General features: G+C 41.5%; 1 protein-coding gene across 5 annotated transcripts in view; it reads left to right on the top strand.

The window, feature by feature from the left end:
- sycp2 (synaptonemal complex protein 2) overlaps positions 1-15635 on the top strand; it is a 69408-nt gene extending 53773 nt beyond the window's left edge. For 3 of the 5 annotated variants that reach the window (XM_062978995.1, XM_062978994.1, XM_062978998.1), the window contains 7 exons: positions 6594-6724; positions 8013-8107; positions 8526-8625; positions 10917-10975; positions 12778-12856; positions 14260-14316; positions 14424-15635. In XM_062978995.1, coding sequence (XP_062835065.1) covers positions 6594-6724; positions 8013-8107; positions 8526-8625; positions 10917-10975; positions 12778-12856; positions 14260-14316; positions 14424-14495 — 593 coding nt within the window. In that variant the 3' untranslated portion in view covers positions 14496-15635. The remainder of the gene's footprint in view (positions 1-6593; positions 6725-8012; positions 8108-8525; positions 8626-10916; positions 10976-12777; positions 12857-14259; positions 14317-14423) is intronic. The other 2 variants (XR_010005640.1, XM_062978997.1) reach the window with 2 other exon arrangements.
- The last annotated feature ends 5484 nt before the right edge of the window (positions 15636-21119 follow it).

Below are 21119 nucleotides of genomic sequence, written 5' to 3'. Positions count from 1 at the left end.
GAACACTTGGCGGCAAGAATGCTTGGTGGATAGCCATACTGACAGGCTCCCAGCCCCTGCCAAGAGCTGTAGATTATTGCCTGAAAACCTGTCAATCTCCATGCAGGAGCTCTCGGTGGAGGTGGATAATGATGGCCTCTCGAGTCAGGGAGTGCCCTGGCGCCAGTCATCAGGCCCATGTGCACAGGCACTGATTCTGCCGGGCCTGAGCCTGTCCTTTGAGGCAGGGAACGCCCCAGTTCTAAACTCTGTTGATCTCTAAGCCCCAGCCAGTTTTGTCAGGCTGTGCCGCTGCTGGGTGAAGTGCCACAAGAGTAGTATGCTCTCCCTCTCTATCCCAGGGAGGGATGCAGGGTGGCATGGATCCCCCTCGCACTATAGAGACATTTTTACGGAGGGCATCAGTATTTTTGTTCCCTTGCAATCCCAGTATGCAATCCCCTACACTCTAATGGCTCCCCCACAGTTGCCAGCCTAATGGCACCATCTCAACTACCACCTTGATGGTGCCTCCTCTGGCTTCCTATATAGGATTGCACCCACCCCAAGCCTTTCTCAAGCCGTTCCCATTCAGGACTTTTTCCTCCCACCTTTAATGGAGCTTGATGAATCCAACACCCTTTCAGCGTTAATGACAGATACGCCCATTGAACTGAAGTTGCCTTCTCCTGATGAATTCAATATATTTCACAGTTAATGGTGTTCCTGACATGGGCCTTGAACCCACCTACATCTAAAGCACCGACCCCAATCAATGACCCCATCTTTCCTTCAGAACAGCAACTCTCGCTGTTCCCTACTATGTTACCACTGTTGCCTTACCTTCTCCAGTTGGCCAGATCACCCGACCTTGCCTCAGCCTCCCCCCTGGCAGTGTTATAGCGGATAGGCAGTTTGTACCACACTGACTTCACATCTGCAGAGTGCGGGACAATCCCATTTACACCTAATCCCGTTATGGACATAACCCAACCCTGTTGGTAACTGCCTTTGTCAACCCTATCTGATAAAGAGAGTAGGAAGATGGATCCAATGGGAAAACTGGAGCATGTTTCAACTGGTCTCTTTATTCGTATGGCCTACTATGGGGCATACATGGGGGCATATCACATGCTCTTTTGGTCTAAAATGCCCCTTATTTCGATCATCTCTCTAGGGAGGAACAACATCTGGCTAAGATCTTTCAAATAGAGGCACCAACTCTGGCAAAACTTAAAGACTAGGCTAAACATACAGTGGACTCAGCGGGCAGGTTTTTTGCCACAGCTACGTCAATTGACAGACATGCTTGGCTGCACTCTTCAGGCCTCTCTCAGGAGGTTCGCGCTATTGCTGAACATTTGCAGATGTACAACGATGGGTTGTTTAACCTTGTAACAGATAAGAGGCTGAAACATACTCAGGGAATGCGTCAGATGGCCCACAAATTAAGTTTTCTGGCTCAACCCTGGAATGTCCAAGATGATGCCTTCAACTCTTCCTGTTCTCCTTCACTTGGAGTTGGTTTGTTCTTTCTCATGCTGGGCTTTTGAGCACCCCCTTACAATCTTCTGTGTTAGGTCTCCTGTGTTGGGTTTTAGGCTGCCGGCCTTTGTCTCAGTCTGGCAAGGGATAGCCCCAGTTGCCTGGGTACTAAAGGATATCAGTGCATGACACCTGCCTCCCCTCCCTGTTGGGGGGAGGCCCAGGCCTTGTTGTAGGAGGGGGCAATCGCGCACCTTTTTTTTTTTCAGTGTTCTTCCATTGCTCATTTTTCCATTACTTCTGAGTGCCTAAGAGGGACGATGGCTAACATCCTATTCTGGACCTAAGAATCATCTGCCAACACATCCGTTCTCCCAAGCCTCAGATGATGCCGCTTTCTACAATTCTCTCCATTATTAAGGATGCTTGGTTTGCCATCACTGATTTGAGGGATGTTTATTCTTCAGTAGGTTCCTTTCTTTCATGATAGGGGACCAGACCTGTTGCTTTGATGTTCTGCAGCTTGGTCTCATGACTACTCCTCATGCTTTCACCAAGTGTATGACCTCCGTTGTGGCCCATTTTTGCCTCAGTGGCATTACAGTCTATCTGTGTATTGATGACTGGCTGGTGATAGCTAAACCAAATCCCTCTCATTTTCATTCTATGCTGAATCTTCTCCAGTCCCTAGGTCTGATTGTCAACAAAGGGAGCACATGACTTCAGCTACAACCATGATGCCTCATGCATGGCTCCAACTCCGGCCCATACAGGCAGGGTTCTCAATTTGTTTGATTGCCTCAAGGATATTCCTCATACCTTCTTCGAGACCATGAGAGGTGTGTCAACCTCTTTGGTGGTTGACCCATCAAAGCAATGTCTGCGGTTTGTCCTTCGGACCTCCTAATCCCTCCAGAATTTTAACTGTGGACTCCTCCCCTCAGAGTTGTAGTACACATTCAGAGGGTCTCACTGCCCGAGTAACCTGACCCAGGATGGAGGCCTCCAGACACATAAATCATTTTGAACTGATACCAGTCAAAGAGGCCTTGAGGGCATTTGAACCATTGCTGTTGGGGCATGTAATTCAGGTCCTCACACAGACAACACCACCACCAAGTTCTATACAAATATCAAAGTGGGACATTTTCTTTTCCACTTATGTTGTTAAACATTTTTCTAGGCGACGGGTGCATCGACAGAAGCATCCACCTTATGCTAGCACATCTTCCCGGGGAAGAAAATACACTAGCCAACCACCTGGGCAGGACATCGTTCACCTGTCACAAGTGGATCTTCCTGACTAGGCAGTCTTTATTCAGACCATGAGGCACTCTGGAGACAGCTCTAGTTGCAACCTGCGGATAGATCCACTCGTGTTGGAGAACACTGTCAAAGGCTCCCAATCCTCTGCGCGTCGGCCCAGAACGAAGTCCGAGGCAGTTTAGGGGATGCCTCCCTCCTTACCTGGAGCCTTCCTCTACTTCCTCTACTCATTTCTGCTGATCTCTCCTCTCAGTTGGATGGTATCCCACTTACAGTTGGACAATGTGGATTGTATCCTCATCGCCCTGTGGGGAAAAGTGTCATTTTGGTGGACACACTAGGCAGAGGAGAGCCTTCAGAAACTCAAACAGCTGTTTACCTCGCAACCCATTCTTCAGCGTCCTGATCCAGCAACCTCTGGCGATCGGCGCTGTGCTACTACAACCGGTAGGGGAACATCTTCACCCGTGTCCTCATTCCCATCAGCTGATGGCCCCTGAGTGGAATCATACAATTTGGGAGAAAGAGCTGTTGGCGATCAAGGTAGCCTTCGAGACTTGGTGACACTGGCTGGAGGGGGCGGCTAGAGTGTGGGTTCAAGTTTTCTTTTAGCTTAATGGACAGGTTGCTATGCCATCGCTCACAAGTGTACATGCCGCCAGGGCTGGAACGATCAGAGATTTTGAAATTGCACCATGACAGTGGTATGGCAGCGCATTTTGGATTGTTCAAGACTGCAGTTGATTTTGAGAGATTTCTGGTATCTGAAGGTCCGGAGAGAAGTGGATAAATATGTATCTACCTACCCGGTGTGCCAGCAGGCCAAGAATCCAGTTGACAAACCTGCAGGGTTGTTGCAACCATGATCCACCCTGATTTGACCATGGGAGATTGTCTCTGCTGATTTCATCACAGACCTTCCCCCCCCCCCCTTCATGGATTTACAACTATTTTGGTGGTTATAGATTTGTTTACCAAAATAGGACATTTCATTCCATGTTCTGGATTACCCTAGTGCCAAAGGACTGCAGATTTGTTCTTGCATCATGTTTTACATCCACATGGACTTCCTAAAAGTCTGGTCACTGATCCGGGGCCCAGTGTACTTTGCCTTTCTGGAAAGCTCTGCAGAGGCTGCTGGGAATTGAGGCCCAAATGTCTACTGCGTATCACCCACAGATGGAAAAGACAAACACAACTTTGGAGCAATATCTACGTTCCTTTGTGAACTACCAACAAGATAATTGGGCTTCGCTGCCTTTGATGGTGGAGTTTGCTTATAAATTTGAGGTGGCGGACATTTTGGACTCGAAACGACGATGCCATCATTTGCAGTATTTGGTGGAATGGGCTGGGTATGGGCTAATGCCTGTGATGTTCATGCCTTGGATTTGGTGGCCCGTTTTCACTGTTCTTACCTCGCCAAGCCTAGGCCTCGGGGAGGGCCGGGGGGAGGATCTTAGGGGGATAGTGTTGGGACTCAGAAAGAGGTTGGGAATTTCTCAGAGGGCAAGGAGGATGATGGGTTTCCAATTGAGGCGTTTGTGTGTGATCAGGAGGAGTTTATATGTGATCAGGGTGAATTGCAGGCCTTAGATCAGAGAGAAGTGCAGGCAGTTGAAGATGAGACCGAGGATGTTTTGGATTCCAATGTTCGTTCCTTAGCAACAAGGGAAAAGTCAATTTCTCTTGGGAATTGGCCTTCAGCTGATAGGGACTTTTCTCACAATATCAGATTAGGTCACACAGAAGAAGTGAAGGATAGTGTCAGACCCCTGGCTGCTGGGCACCAATAACCGTACACGGAGGCCAATCTCTATCTAATATCTTTATTAAGGAAATAATTAAAAGCAATAAAAACAAGTGAAGAATATAGTTCAGAAGCAGAGCTTTCAAATGAGGTCAAATATAGTCCAAAAATGTATTGTCCAATAAATGATATTAGAGTTCAAAGTTTTAATCCACTTGACCGAAACACACACTTTTGCCAAGCAATAGTGTGGGGAAATGTCAGAGTCTTAGAGTCCAATGAAGCTTGACAACAAGGCTGGAAATAAACTTGGTTCTTGGCTAGGTCCGTGACTAGAAACAAGGCAAAACGTGAAGCGTGGAGCAGGGTCCGTGAATACACAGCAAGGCAAGGCAAAGGCTCGAAAGCTTGATCCGGGAAGCAAGGAACTGGGGTTATGAAGTCCACACACGATCTCTCTCCTGAAGCTGATCGATTGACTCCACAAAGAATCTCCCGCGCCAAACACCTATATTGGGTCTCGTTTTCCCGCCAACAAATCTCTTTCCCTAGAGAACAAGAAGCGAAACCCAACTCTGTCCAGATGCAAGACTCCTTAGAATTTCCCAAGGGAAGCAGGCCTAATCAGCCTGTTGTTTGGCAGCAATCCGTAAACTTCTCCGTTGGGCCTCTCTAACTCCTCTGTCTCTAGAATAAGATTCCTTCCTGGGAAACGGAGGGGAGTACTGTCCAAGGCCTGGTTTACTGAATTCCTGAGGGCAAACATCAACATCCGGCAGGTGAAGAGACTCCGGCTCTTGTTGAACCAGCGAAAACCCCATGTTTTCATCTTCATCTGCCACAATATTACTAGGAACAGGACTACAAGGCCCATGAGGCATCACAGATAGCTTAATTAGGTGGTCAGAGAGACTCCGTGGGAAGTATTTGAAACCCAAGTGTGTGAGGCATGATCTCATGACTTCTTGGTCGGTCTTGGGCTTAAATTAAGTTATGTTTACTTGATGTTTTTCAGAACAGACAATGTTTTTAAAAGGTTCAGGTTTCTGTTTCAGCTCTCAAATTCATGATTCAAGTTTCCTGTGTTTGCTTATTTCCTGAAAGAGGTTTTGCTTTGGAAAAACTTCCTGCTTCCGTGCTTATGGATTTATACCTGTGATCTTAACTTCCTGGATTTCATGTACCTTGCCAATTTTGAATTACTGTTTTTTTGTACCTGGTCTACTGCTATTTTATAGTTCCTTTTCTACTTCTATTTTGGAAAATGTCATTTTTTCCTCTTTGTGCATGCTTTTCTTAATAAACTACTGTAGTTAGTATTATTGGATTCTGGTGTGGTGCTGGGTGAAAAGGTGTTTCAAGGCTCGGGTGCAACGTTTAGTTAGAGTATTTCCTTTTTTAAGATCTCAACCTACTATCATTTCTGCCAAAGAATAATGGAGGGATTGGCAGTTTATTTATTTATTTATTTACAGTATTTATATTCTGCCCTTCTCACCCCGAAGGGGACTCAGGGCGGATCACATTGCATATACATATAAGGCAAACATTCAATGCCATATACACATAGAACAAAGACAGACAGACACAGAGGCAATTTAACCTTCTCCTGAGGGGATGTTTGATTCCGGCCACAGGGGGAGCAGCTGCTTCATCGTCCACTGCGACGGCACTTCCTCATTCCAATGGCGGCTGAATGGTTATTATGGAGTCGTAAATTAGTTAAATTAGCCTCCCCACTTTATAAGTGGTACCTTAATTTCCTACTTGATAGATGCAACTATCTTTCAGGTTGCTAGGTCAGCAACGAGCAGGGGTTATTTTTTATTTTTAATTGTTGGGTGCTCACCCCGCCACGGGCTGGCCTCGAACTCATGACCTCTTGGTCAGAGTGATTTATTGCAGCTGGCTGCTCACCAGCCTGCACCACAGCCCGGCCCCACTTGCTGTTTGCATCCTCCCAATGCTTCCATACTGGGAGAAAGCCAAGATATAAATATCTAGAAATATGGCTGTCCTACCTGACTACAGGACTATCTATCTAAATGACAGCCATAGTAAAAATATTGTGCAAAATTGCATGTGTCATATTACATTATCTTTTCCCCCACAGTTTCTGAAAGTATGTCTACTGTATCTGTCAATGACATATCTGTATTTGATGGAGATAGCTGGGATGCTGACAGTTCAAGTATAGGAATGATCTATCAGAAGCTTCATAAAGAGCTTGCTAGAAAAATCCAGGTGAGCCTTTTATGTATATCTAATGCACATCTTTATTGGTAATCTATTTGGAGTCTATATACTGCTGATAATTCTTAAGATGCAACTTGTAATGTAGACTGTTCTTCTTGATCCCTCTGCCCTCATGCTATAGTACAAGGATTGAATGAAAAGTAATGCCTCCACCTTCGTTACTTGGATTTGGATGGGAATTTTTTAATAACTCAAACACAGAAATAATCCTTAGAATGTGCTCTTTAACTACCCCTATTCACTTTTCCACATAATCACCAGACAATTGGATACATTTCTGCCAACGATGAACAAGTTTTCTGAAGCTGTCACGGAAGAAGTTGACAACCAGCAACCAGCATCTCACAGTACCCATCGTGCACAGATCTACAGCAAAGCAATAATATGACCCACACGTTCTTGTGAAATGCTGATTATGTTTGAAATTTCTCTCTGAGTGATACGACGATTGTCCTAACTCAATCTGTCAACCTTTTGCTTGTGAACTCGGTGGTTGCTGTCACAGGACGTCCAACTTTTTGTCACGCAAGTCAGATGTTCTCAGCTCAACATCTTTAAACTTACTCGCCTAACAAAGCACAGTACTCACAACACAATAACCATAAACAGCTTGCGTTCTCTGATGAAGCCCCTTTGGGGCAACACCTTCTGCTGTCAAGAATTCAATGACTGCATGTTGCTTAAGTCGCATTGACCGACCGTCTGCACAGGGTTCCATACTTCGCACTTTAACAACACAACCGTTCAATGCTAAGGTTTCCTGCCAAATGGAACTGCAGAAGAGAGTCTACTGAACAAGCCAGTACCTGCCGCATACCAGTACTGCCATCTGTTGAGGAGTTACAAAGGTGGAGGCATTACTTTTCATTCAACCCTTGTATTAATAAGAACTCTAATTTTCCAAATGTTCCCATTTTTCTACTTAGTTCTCATCCAACTACCACATCAGTAACCTCATTAAATATTCACAGGAGGCTAGAGGGAGGGAGATGGAAGTATCTTCTTGATATTTCTATTGGATCAATTTTGTTGTTTTTTTTTTAATTTATATAACATTTTCTTTTCTTTTTTTGGTGGAGACCCTTTTGAGGTTATGCCTCAAATAGCGCCCATTCACAGTTATTTTGTCAGTTTTGTTCCTTCATGGCAACTAAACTCTGATAGTACAGAGTCTATACAGCTATAGACTGTTGTTGACCATCAAATGATATATGGAGGCATTTTTTTCATGGGCCTTGTAATTTTTAAGAAGATTACTTTTATTTTTTGTTTTCAGAGTCGAACAAAGAGAATTGACAATTTTACAAAACAATCACTGAAAACAGTTCACCAGCATATGGATACCATGAATAGTGAATTACATAAGCACAGGTTAGTGCAGTCGTTAGTTAAAAACAATATATTGTATTGATATAAACTATAAATAAAATAAATAAAATAAAAAGATAAAAAGATATAAACTGATATAATTTTGTGCATGAGCATTTTGGCTGGAAGAATTGAAAATTCCTTGGCTCCTCCTTCCTAAGTCAGCCCCTACAGGCTCCTGAATATGTTACATAGAAGGTCTCATGGACAGAATTAGAAAGAGGATATTTGTGGTTGTGAAAGCTGGTTGAAATGTTATGCTGATGTTCTATAGATATCATGGACTGCCAAAATGATTGCATTGAGCTGGGTAAGCGCAATCAAAGAAGCCACAACCCAAGCTTTGCAGAAGCTAAGTAAAACCCTGATCCTGATCTGATATTTGGTATACTTTTAGTTGTTTTTGTAATATTTTTTGCAGGGATCAACAGCTGCAAAATCTTCATTCTCATCTGATTAAAGAGATTGAAAGTTTTGAAAGAGATTCGCAAGCCTTAAGGAATATGGAAAAAGAATTTTCAGTATGTTATTGTATTCATAGAAATATTGAACTACCTAAATTTGTTATATTTCAAATGTAGAATGTCAAAAAGAAGTGTGTTATTTAAACTGCTGTCAGAAGGCAAAAACAATCTGTTGTTATAATAATAATAATGTACGGTAATAATTTTATTGAATTTATTACTCGTCACTCCCTGCAGCTCAAAATTTTAGAAATTTCCCCACCATCAAAATTTAATCTTCCAGAGCTCACACTGTTCATTGTTGACTCATGCACGCAGTTTATCATCACCATTACCACATAAACCATATTTGTTGCTTAGTTTAGCTGGTTGCTCTTGTGCCATAAGAGCACTCTGATGAAGAGATCTGGAGCAGAAACCTTTACCTATTAACATTTTTCTGTGTGGATGCAAGGGTCCAAAATCAAAACCATTGAAAACACCTGTCACCATGAAGCATACTTTGAAAAGTAATGACATTGCAATTCAGGATGTTCTTGTCTACCTGATTCACACTACTGTAAATTTCTCCAGATATGCAAGTTGTGATTCAAATATCACATTAAAAGCCTGATAAGTGGCTATGTCTGTTGGCTTTAGAATGTCAAAACAGAGACATACGTCCGATGTAATTTATGGTTGGCTCAGGAACAGTTTCTTGGAGAGTAAAAAACTTTATTAAATGTAGTCATTGTTGTTTGTGACTGATTTTATTTAGGTAGATATTTATTTAGATATTTGTACAGTGTTTACAGTCTCATAAACTGGATTTTTGAATTTATTTTTATTGTCATTGTACCAGGGCAACAATTAAGAGTGCACTCCAAAACCCACCCTATAAATCAGACAGCACCACCAATGTGGGACATTGAGGAGGAAGAGATGAGTGAAGAAGCATCTCCTCTTCTACCAGCAATGTTTTGTGACAAACAGTTGCAACAGAACTTGCAATGGTCCTTGTAGCTGCTTGTCAGAAATTGTCCTTGGTTTTTGAGGTGTGGTAGATGATTCTTCACTCTCACATTGCCTTAGGAATCTATGTCAGTGCTCCTGCTTGGCTTCTTAAATTAGTTTTTGGGACTTGCATATGTAGGTCTGTCATAACTATATATTTTGTTTCAACATCTCAGCCATTTATATTCCATCATATGTCATATGATCTTAAGGCAGCATATTTTGACCAGTTTGAAAATATACACAAAACATTTAAACAGAAAACATTTTAAATAATTTGACAAAAGCCATAATTACAGCTGGTTAAAGCAATGTAAAATGCATATGCAGATTTGAATAAAATATGTTAGACCTCAAGGGTTTTATTTAGTATTGGAATGACACCAAATCCCTCCTCTAAGCAGGGTTCCATAGCAAAGAAGGCCTTTTGTATCCTCCCAAGAGTGTATTATAGGTGGAACACATAGGAGGTTCTCTTCAGTCGTCTTCAGTCATTGTGAAAGCAAATAGAGACTGCAATTAAGTAGCCAAAGTACCCATTTTTAAGAGGTACAAGACTCCTTAGTTCTTTACCTTCGTTTTCTTTCTCTTTCTATCTCTTCCTTTATTTCATCAGTTTCTCCTTTCATTTTATCTTACTTATTTTTCACTCATCTTACCCTCGCATCTTGCCTCATGTTCACCTCCTTTCTGTTTCATTCCCATTTGAAAAGGTCCAATGCCCAACACAGGGAAGCCTCATGTAGGTCCACTGGTGAAATGAATATCCCACACCTATCTCCAGCTTTATTTCTAGATAGCTTTGTCTCTCTCTTACCCTGCAGTTTTGCTTCATTTTCTCCTCTCACTTTTCTCTCACTCTGGATCCCACTAAGGTTTTTATTTAGTCTTTCTCTCTGTTCATTCTCTTCTCCCTAGTAATAAATAGCAGATCTTTTTTGCTCTCTCTCCCTGCCACCCTTTATCCTCTCTCCTTCCTCTAAAGTGTTTAAAGATTCTGGGAACTCTTTATAATGAAGTACTATATGAAGTTTCCTACAAAACCTCTGAGGAAAAGAATATCATAAGTCATTCCCCAGCTCTCTTTTTCGGTAAACTGTCACCAGATTTTAATTAACTAGAATTTAATCCATTCATGTTAAAGATTAAGTTACCTGAAGGTGCAGATCTCTAGGGTCTCCTTAATTTCAGTTAACTATTTTTCAGGGTCTTGAAGCTTGACAGAGATAGAAATGTGGACATACATTCTCTTTATTGTTACTGTTATAGATATAATATGATAAAGTGCAAAATGAACTGTGAGTTTTTAACAGTAAATAACCTAACATCCAAACTTACGTTACATGTAATTGTAGAACTTTTCAAAGAAACAATGTGAAACATATGGCACATATAAGAAAAACGAGCAACAGAGGTCAGTGTGCTTTCTTATTATGGGAACACAACATCATCAATACATTTGCTTTTTTGTTAAATTGTTATATATGTCTCTGTTCTCTCAAGCACCATGTGCATGATGTTATGTAAATAAATGTACTTAGTGCTTGATAATAGTACCCTACCTTATAAGTCTTAAAATCTAGAAGATAGGGACAAAAAAGAACAGGTGGGGATAGAGCAAATATAGAGGGGGTGTATGTGCACTTATTTAAGTTAGTTTTTACATAAGTTAATCAACTGATTCAATAGTTGGGGCTCTCAAGAGTATTCAGACTACTATATCAGTGTATGGCCAGTTCTACACAGCCATACACTATATCTTCCAGCCAACTTTGTTTTCAGATTTCAAAATGCGTCAGTGCTAGCCCTGTCCTGACAAGTGATCTGTGTTTATCTGTCTCAAATCCAGCTCTCCATTGGATATACACTGGTTGGCTTCAGCACATTTTATGGCTTATTCTGGGATTTTCGATGAGTTCTTTTAATACACTGTTTCTGGCTACAGCACACATTGTGGTGTATGTTTTGTCGCCGCCCCACTGTCAAGATGGCTTGGAATTGCATTTTAATGCTTGTGTAGAACCACCCTTTGTTACACAAAATGCTTTAATGAATCATTACAAACTGAAGTTGAAATAATGTCATATTTCAGATACTGCCAGATAAAACCACCAGTACTCTGCCTTTTTTACCGTATGTAGATCTATAGTGCAGTTACATTTTTGTTACTGGAGCCCCCGATAGCGCAATGGGTTAAAACCTTGTGCTGGCAGGACTGCTGACTTGAAGGTTGGGTTGCTGACCTGAAAGTTGCCGGTTCGAATCCAACCCGGGGAGAGCGTAGATGATCTCCCTCTGTCAGCTTCATCTCCATGCAGTGACATGAGAAAAGCCTCCCACAAAGATGGTAAAACATCAAAAACATCCGGGCGTCCCCGGGGCAACATCCTTGCAGACGGCCAATTCTTTCACACCAGAAGTGACTTGCAGTTTCTCAAGTCGCCCCTGACACGAAAAAAACTAGTCACCCCACCTCAAAAATATATTGCAGAGCTTAAAGGAGTATTGTGCACAATTGCTTGGATATAAAATCATGAACTGTGGCACATCTGAGTAAGCATGGGTAAAATCAGGCCTCACAGAAAATGGAGGAGCTTTAATAAGGGTTTATAACATTATGTGTGGCATATAGAAAATGCTGAAATATATTTTCTTCTGATACTAGTTCATCTAATGAAATTGATTGGTTGTAGATTTATGATAGAGAGGGGGGAAACATCTTCATGTAAAAGATAATTTATGGAATTTACTGCCACAAAACTAACTATAAAAGGAAAATAGACAAATTTATAGAAGATATCTAATCAACAGCTATTGACCATGATGAATAAATGTTTGGAGGCCACTGCATACCAACTAATAGATCAGGAACAGGAAGTGAATTCTTTTGCTTTACTGACCTGTTCTTAGGTTTCTCAGAAACATCTGATTGGACATTGCTGGAAATGGAATGCTCGGCTGATTCAGTAGTAGTTATAGTTGTATGATTAAACTACAATCATTTATTGTAAAATACTGAAATGACATTTTGATGTGTGTGTGTGATAGATAGATAGATAGATAGATAGATAGATAGATAGATAGATAGATAGATAGATATAGTATAAGTTGCATTTATTGTTATCTAAACATCCTCATAAGGAAATGTGGCTATGTTATATTGTACGATCCAAATATTATTATTTTTAACAGACATTTTGATTTGTACCCTCTTAGGCTCCAGAATCTTAAAACATCATTCGAAAAGAACATTTATGATACAGCTGACTGTGAGGAATTTGTTTTTGTTTCTGAGGTATGTCAGAAAGGGGGAAAAATCTAATCTGTAGTAGCTTCCCTTTTTCAGATGGCATCTTGTCAGTATCTACTAAAATAGACCTATTCAATGAGCAGTTGAATGGTGAGTTAGCATGTATACAAATACAGCTAATTGAATTGATCTACTTTAATTAAACTAACAACAGTATTTAGGCTGCAGTGTCCCTAAAAGTATAGCTAACAGAGTAACAAGTGCGTTTGTGAAATAACAAAGCGTTCTCATGCTGGGATTCTCTTTTCAGTAATAATGCCCTCCATTTCACATTGAGATTTTAAGAACTGGTTGAGAAAATGCCAATTTCAGTGGCAGATTATTTAAGAGAAAGAGCTGACATAAATGTTAGATGTTACCTTGGAAATGGTTAGTGTGCCAAGTTGGTGGACTATTTTGCATGTTACATGACAACAAACAGAGCTCGGTTCCAGCTTCCCTGCAAGCATCTTGCTTTCATATATATGTTTCATACACAAATGTGTTGTTTAAATTTACAAATTTTAAAATCTACATATATAAGGCTTGTGTGGCTTCTTTGCTTTTATTCCATTTACCTTTGCTCTTCATATATCTGGAACTGGCTTTGTTTGCATTTCCTTTCTTTTAGTAGATTTTTAAAAGAATGCAGCTAGTTTAAGGCAGGCTTGACATCAGGTACATGACCAATTTAAATTAAAAGGCACCTCTCACCCCAAAATATTTGTATTTTACGTTTTATACTAAGTGTTTTAATTGGATTGTGTTTTTTAAAATGTACATTGCCGTGAATCCTCACTTGGTAGAAAGGTGGAATATTAATTAACTGATTTCCATCTCCTGTCTGCATGTATTAGCATGTAGCCTTGCAACCTTCCATTTGGTCTTAGCTGATAGCAGATAATTCTGCCTTGATAAATTTCGAACACTAAATAAGTCTCACAAACTATGGCAGAGTTATTCACACAAGTCACATCTCTGCTTTATTGCTCTCAGCTTGTTTCTTTTCAAATAGTAGATACACTATCTGATAGGTTGGTCTAACAAACATGCCTTAGAACCATATACTAGATAAAGGGGAGGCCTCTTCTGGATATTTTTATTAGTCTGCATACTAAAAACTACAGACAAATGTTCAGCAAGAATAAAATGTACCACAAAACTCTTTAAAAATGTGGTGTTGTATCCTTCAGTTACCAGAAGTTTGGAATCAAGGAGCATGGTAGATCCAAGAGACTATAGATAAGTGTGTGGAAGGAGATGGTCTCTTCTGAAAGCGTATTACAACCCCATCTTCCAGAGACTCTTAGAAGGCTGATCATTTTTGGAAGCACCGTGAAGTCATGTGACTTGAACTTATCCTCAGTGACTGTATTAAAGATTGAATTAAAGTTTTGGTTATATTTTAGATGCATCAAATGAAAGCACATATGAAGGGAATCCAAGAAAGATTTCTTAAGGAAATGGTAAATATGCTGTTATTTTTTCGTTTTGTATTATAGTTACCTTTATATTGTTTATAAAAACAATTTTAAAAAGTAAAACCTAATATAATTTATTTTTAAAATCACAGCATGAAGAGGAATTGCTTAATGTTCGCAAAGGTCTCCAGTCACTCTTTATGGACGAAAACAGACATTTCTAACATAGTAAAAGGGTGTGTACGTGCTGCTTACTATGAATTTGTAATTAGTGTGATCCATAATTCAGTAATGGAACATTTACTAGTTGCAGACAGCAGACAGTTCTTATATGAAATCTTTTCACTGTTTCTGTGATTTTTGTAGATAAAGGGTTTATTTTGCAATTTTTCAAAGTCATTGGAATTTTTTCTAGCTATAAAAGGATATAATCCGTAGGGGCATTATCTAACAAAGCAAGGGCACAAGAGATGAGGAAGTTGGGACAAGTGGCTAAAATCCATGAATACTCCACTGAGGAGCAGCAAGAAAGAGGGAATAGAGCAGGAATAGTAGGATTTGCTCATTCCACTTGGATGACACCGTGAACAAGGCAGATTTCAATTAGTGTGAGATAACCAAGGAAGCCAATCAGAATCTAAAACTACAGACGTCTCATGCCAGTTTGTCCAAGCTTAGTGAACATTAGCAGTTACTACATTTAGAGTCTGCTAAGACACACTGCTGGTGATCAATTTCTTAAGAGGCTGTTATGGGAACCTGTCGCTGATTGAGAGTGAGGTAGTCTGAGCAATGCCCTAAAGTATGATGGCACCAATGGTTGGATCCAGATGTAGTTGTGCTTACAAAAGAACTTTAAATTAAGTTTAGCTTGCTCTATTGATTTGAATAGGCCCAAACATGAGTAATCAATCCAGTTTAGTCTTGGAATATGTTACTATCTGCCACTGAAAATAATAGTAGTAATGTATGCATTGTGAAATGCAGGTTGTAATTAGACTTTTCTTTTGCTATTAAAAGCAAATAAGACTATATTGGTGTATATTCTATCTACATTATCTATAGTATATGATTTCAAGTGTGAATTTTATAGTCAAACCTTTTTAACATCTCTTACTTAACTGTATTGGGAATACATAGTTTAAATAACAAAATTTTGTTATAAAGATTAAAATATTTATTCAAAAGACTGATAAAACTTTCAAATTATTTGAAATTTACCCTATTGTTGTAACAGGAACTTTTCCATCCTGCTATTTTTATTTTCTGGCTGAAGCATCTGTGTGGGGCTACTCTCTTACAGACACTTACCTGGAAATAAGTGTAGAACTAAGATGTATTTCTAAATAAACATACATAAGATATATCTGCATCTTTTCATGAGTTAAATAACTTATACAGCAAAGCGTGATCTGAATCATGTACTATGGGATCTGCTTTGAAGATTGAACTGTTAAAATAAACAATGTTGTACATGTTTTTGATAACATTCCACATCTAAGATTTTAAAATACTCAACCCATTCACATAGTCTTTAGAGTAGAGATCACAGAATATCTGCTATAATAATGAAACTTTTCTGTTTGTTGTTGACACAACTCTTAGTTTGAATTTCAAAGGGGACACCTTTGGTATCTTTTCTTACATAACCAATAAAAGATCTTTGGCATTTTAAAATCCTTATTGGACAGAAATGTCCAAGGACTGTAGCTGATGAATTAAGTGGCTTGCAGTCCATGGCAGCTTATTAAAAAAAAACACCCAAAAAACATCTTAAGCTTAAGCATCTCTAAGGTTGCAGAAAACTTTTTTGGCCTCTCCATTTTAATGACACAACAACCATAGCAACTTTTAAAGAGGAGTTCAATAAAAGTAAAAAAAATAAAAAAATAAGCTCTAGGTATGCTTGTTTCATTTTATGGATATGGGTATTTAAAATTTTTGCATTGGGAACTCCTTTTATTCCTTTTTATTGTTTTATAATTGCCTGGGCCACTTTCCTTATTTGTCACATGAAAATGAATGAAACAATTAGTTGGTTCAAACTTTGTTGAATTTGGAAATAAAAGTTGCTTCTACTCCTTCTAGGAAAATAATTCTGCTTCTCTTATGCCCCATTTCTTGTGATTCTCCATTCACACTGGAGTCCTCTCTGCCATAGAGTCTTGCTGGATCAGCCCAAGGTTCTAGCTAATCTAGCATTTTGTTTAGAGCAAGGCATGAGTGCAACATCATTTTCCTACTCATGCTCCTTGTCAGCTGACCCAAAATGTCATGCTGTTTCATGTGCTAGAGGGCAATCCTAGCATAACTGATAACTCTATTTTCATTGTTGTTTCCAGTCTTCTTTTTAAGCCACCCCAACCAAAGTTGAATCCAGCCATGGTTTTCTAGGGAGCTATTATGCAAAGCTATTAGAATATCTATGTTGTAGCCAACTGGAAATCATTCTGGACTATTAATACAGAAAAAATATAGAGACAGGCCCAGTACAATGCCTTGTTGTTGAAAGTTTAAATGAATATAAAATCTACACAGTTTACCTACATAATATTTTATTTCTGCACCAATTCACTTGCTTGATATGAAACGTAATCAATATAATCGGCAGAGACAGAGTGTTATCAGTGGGTATAGGTTAAGCAGAAACTGTCTTCTAGAAACTTTGGTTCTGTCCACAGAACTGTAATAGACACAACATAGTAGGATAAAATATTCTTGCTCTAAACAGTGGATACTGGTTTTTAATTATTAAATGGTACATTTAAATTATGAACAGATCAATTAACTTTTAAAAGCAGGTGTTTAATTGTTCTTTAATCCTTGATGGCCCTATTTTTTCAGCTGTCTAATGGTTTTTAGGTTATTATATCCAATCAACCTTGAAGTAATCACCATGAAGAAATGTATTTTTATATGTAATGTCATTTTCTTACCACTAGATGGTCCTGATGCCGTTTCAGTCATACCAATTATTACATGATTTACTAAACTGATACAGATATATAAATGGGTTTACCTGGTGGGATTTTTGATATTTCATTTTCAAAAGTGGGGATTTCTCTCAGTTCTGGGACCAGTTCATAACATGATCAAAGCTAAGGGCACTTAATCTTTAATGAACAGAGTTCATTCTAGAACATGGATGGGAATTTTGTGACCCTCCAGATGTTGCTGGATTGCAGCCCATCAGCCCTACTGAGCATAGCCAATGCTGGGGAATGCTGGGAGTTAGAATTCAACAGCTTCAGGGTAATGCAGTTCCCAGTCTTGCAGCAGAGTATGGATTGAAGAGAGAGGATCTTTGAATTGGCTTGAGATACCAAAATTTACATTTTCTGTTATCTCAAAATATGCATGATCTGCTCACTTGTACACACCTATATGCACATTTGATGCTGGCATGAAACATGTGTTCAAAGTGGCTTGTACAACCAAAAGGACAGCTAATCCTGGCACTGGAATGAGAACTGTGTATGTAAGATCAAAATCTACACTCTCCTGAACCATTTTTACAAGTGTGTCTCTTGATAAATAGAGCTATTGATGTTACTACATATCTTTCTGGTGAAGTTACGTTGAATTTTTGAAGGAGGAGGAGAAATCCTACATTTTCGATAGTTTAGATTAGGGAGAAAAACTAACAGCTTGTTCAGTGCTGCATAACACTGAACATAAATTACATCTAGTAATTTGAGTCCAAAAAATCTACCCAAAAAACCTGGGTTGGCTTACCCACAGGTCAGTATAAGTACTGCAGCTTAACTCTTCTCAAAAAAGAATCATCCAACCTCCTACCATGCAGGAAAAGCACAATCAAGGTACCCCTGACAGATGGCCATCCAACCTCTGTTTAAAAACCTCCAAAGTGCCTCCACTTCACTCCAAGACAGAGAGTTCCACTGCTGAACAGTTCTTGCAATCAGGAAGTTTTTTTTAATGTTCGGATGGAATCACCTTTCCTGTAATTTGAACCCATTGCTCTGAGTCCTAGTCTCCAGGGCAGCAGAAAACAAGCTTGCTCCCTTTTCCTTATGACAGCCTTTCACATATTTATACATGGCAAGCATTTTTCATCTCTACCCTCTCTTCTGCTGGCTAAACATACCCAGCTCTTTAAGATTCTCCTCATAAGGGTTCCTGGTCTCCAGACCTTTGATCATTTTAGTTGCCCTCCTCTGGACATGTTCTAACTTGTCAATATCTTTTAAATTGTCGTCTGGTATCTTTTAAACCTGGAATGAACCTGGATGATTGGGTTTATTCCAGGTTGAAATGGATCAGGCTGAAACGGCATCTGGACACCTCAAGTTATCCATTTCCGGTCCCACATTGGGGCATTGGTCATCCAGTGGATTTCTATGGTTGAATGGGGATTTGAATGCTGGTCTCCATAGTCTAATGCTCAAACCACTATACCATACTGACTCTCTGATAAGACACTGTAGTCAACTCTGTTTCTTCTTCGTGGTGCTTTGTGGAATTCGCACATATGGGATTTTCTCTGCGCCTGCGCAGTGTTCCGGAACCTTCTAGAATCTCTAAATGAAACATTTTGGCGGCAAGCCCCGCCCACTCTCCCCAATAGAGTATATATAGCCCGGTGGGCGGGGCTGGCCCCAGTTCTTTTTCTCTGCCGCTCAGCAGCAGTTAGGAACCTTGAGTATCTCAAACTTTATTTTTGGCCTACTGGTTTGACCTGGACTGTTTTTTGGACACCCGTTGCCTCTCTCCTGCCTATTTGACCTCGGAAAGTACCTCGGAAAAGATCTGATTTGCCTCTCTCCGCCCTACAGACCTAGGAAAGGACTTGACTACTCTTAATTAAGGCCAGTATTAATGGCGTCCTTCTTTAAAAAATGTGATGCGTGTGGGGGCACACTCCCTGAGGCGGATGGCCACGCCAAATGCCTCCTCTGCCTGGGGGAGAGCCATAACCCTCAATCCTGCCAAGTCTGCAGAGGTTTTACCCCCCAAGCGAGGAAAAATAGAGAATCGAGGCTTAAAGCCTTGCTATATGAACAGGCGCTAGCCCCAAATGCCCCAGGGGCCCAGGAGTCCCGGCCAAGCCCATCGGCCGCTGGAGGTGATGAGGCCGTTGAGCCCTCGTGTCCACCACCTCGAGAGGCCTTGCAGAGTATCACCCAAGAGGCGCCCAGATTAGAAGAGCCAGTACCCACCACTGTGGCACAGCCATCTAAGGGCCTGAAGGAAGGCAAAAAGAAAACCAAGAAAACAAAACATCTCAATAAGGCCCCACGGGCCAAGCCGCTGCCTCAGTGCCAACCGAGGGCAAGCCTCTCTCCAAGATCGGACAACCCCCCTCCCTTGACTCCGATCGAACCTCAGGCCTCGCAAGCGCTTTCCTTATCAGGAATTATCCCTGCCCAGCCGGTGCCGTCACCACCGAGCGTACTGCAGGAGGCGCGGAACCGAGAAAGAAGGGGCAGAAGGTCTAGCTCCAGCTCCAGCTCGAGCAGCCCCCCTCCCTCTCCTAAGCGCCCCAGACGTGGTCGATCAACCCGCCGCCGGCGAGGAGCTGCCTCAGCCAGCTCTGCTGACTCCTCATCCCCACCTCGTGAAGGCTCTACTTACTGGTATGGCAGGGCCAGCTCCTCAGCCCCTTGTCTTCCATACCCTTTTTATGGACAGGGGCTGCCTCCATACCCATTTTTTCCTCCTGGATTCGACCCTTGGGAGCCCTATAGGCAGTTTGCCATTGCCTCGGCACCGGCGCGAAGCCACGCCTCCATGGCGTCGGGCCCGACAGCGCCATTGGAAGACAGCCGCCATGGCCACGCCCCCACAAAGCCAGCGCCATTGGAGGAGGCCAGCCAACGCCACGCCCCAGCGATGCCTATGGTGCGCATGCGCCCAGGGACTGAAACGCAGGCTGAAATGGCATCCACCTCCGGAGCTTCCCTTCCTAGGACGCCTGTCCCTCCGCAGCAGGAAGAAGCCCCTAGTGGAGTTGAAGACAAGTCACTGGAAGCCCAGGCAGTAGTTTTAGACCCCCATGATGTTACTGACCCTGGGTCTGGGGAAGATTTTAAGACTTTCTCAGCGCTTCTAGTTAGACTCTCGCGGGCCCTCAATCTGCCGGCTCCAAAGCCTGTTAAAGTTGTTGAGGATCCAGTTTACCCCTCTTCCAAGCAGCATGGGCCTTTAACTACATCCCTGCCGTCACTGCCATATCTCATAGAACTGGTAAAGAATGAAGGAGTCTCCCCAGCCTCCCTTCCTGCAAGCCCCAGGAGGGCGGAGTTTTTATACAAGATTGAGCTTTCAGGGGCCCAGTGGCTGGCAAAGCAACCCAGACTGAATTCTAAGGTAGTAGACGCTACCCAACCTAAGGCAGTGCAGAGGTCTCAACCAACTCCAACCGATAAAGAAGGAAAAAAGCTAGAAAGTATGGGCAAAAAGTTTTATTCATCAGCATGCCTATTCGCTCGGATGGCACACTTCACAGCCTATACAGGTGCTTATCAATCCTACCTGTGGGAGAAGATGGCTCCATACATTGATCTACTCCCAATGCAGGACCAGGCGCTGGCAAAGGCGTTCCAGCAAGAGGCGTGTCTTTTGTCGGAAGTACAGAAGGAGCTGGCTAAGAATGTGGCTGATGCCTCAGGCAAACTCCTAGCTGGGGCCATATCCCTACGACAGCATGCCTGGCTCCGGGCCGCAAACCTATCCCCATCGGCTAAGTCTGTCATCGAGGACCTTCCTCTAGATGAGGCAGGTATTTTTAACCCGGACACAGATGCCCAAATTAAAGACACACACGAGGTGACACAGGCAGCTCACAAGTACGGTGTTCAGCAGACCTACTACTATCAAAGACGTCG

This window comes from Anolis carolinensis, chromosome 4 (genome assembly GCF_035594765.1).
Source record: "Anolis carolinensis isolate JA03-04 chromosome 4, rAnoCar3.1.pri, whole genome shotgun sequence".
Classification (NCBI taxonomy): Eukaryota; Metazoa; Chordata; class Lepidosauria; order Squamata; family Dactyloidae; genus Anolis; species Anolis carolinensis.
The sequence above is the reverse complement of the archived record's forward strand: the minus strand, read 5'-3'. Positions and strand labels throughout refer to the sequence as shown.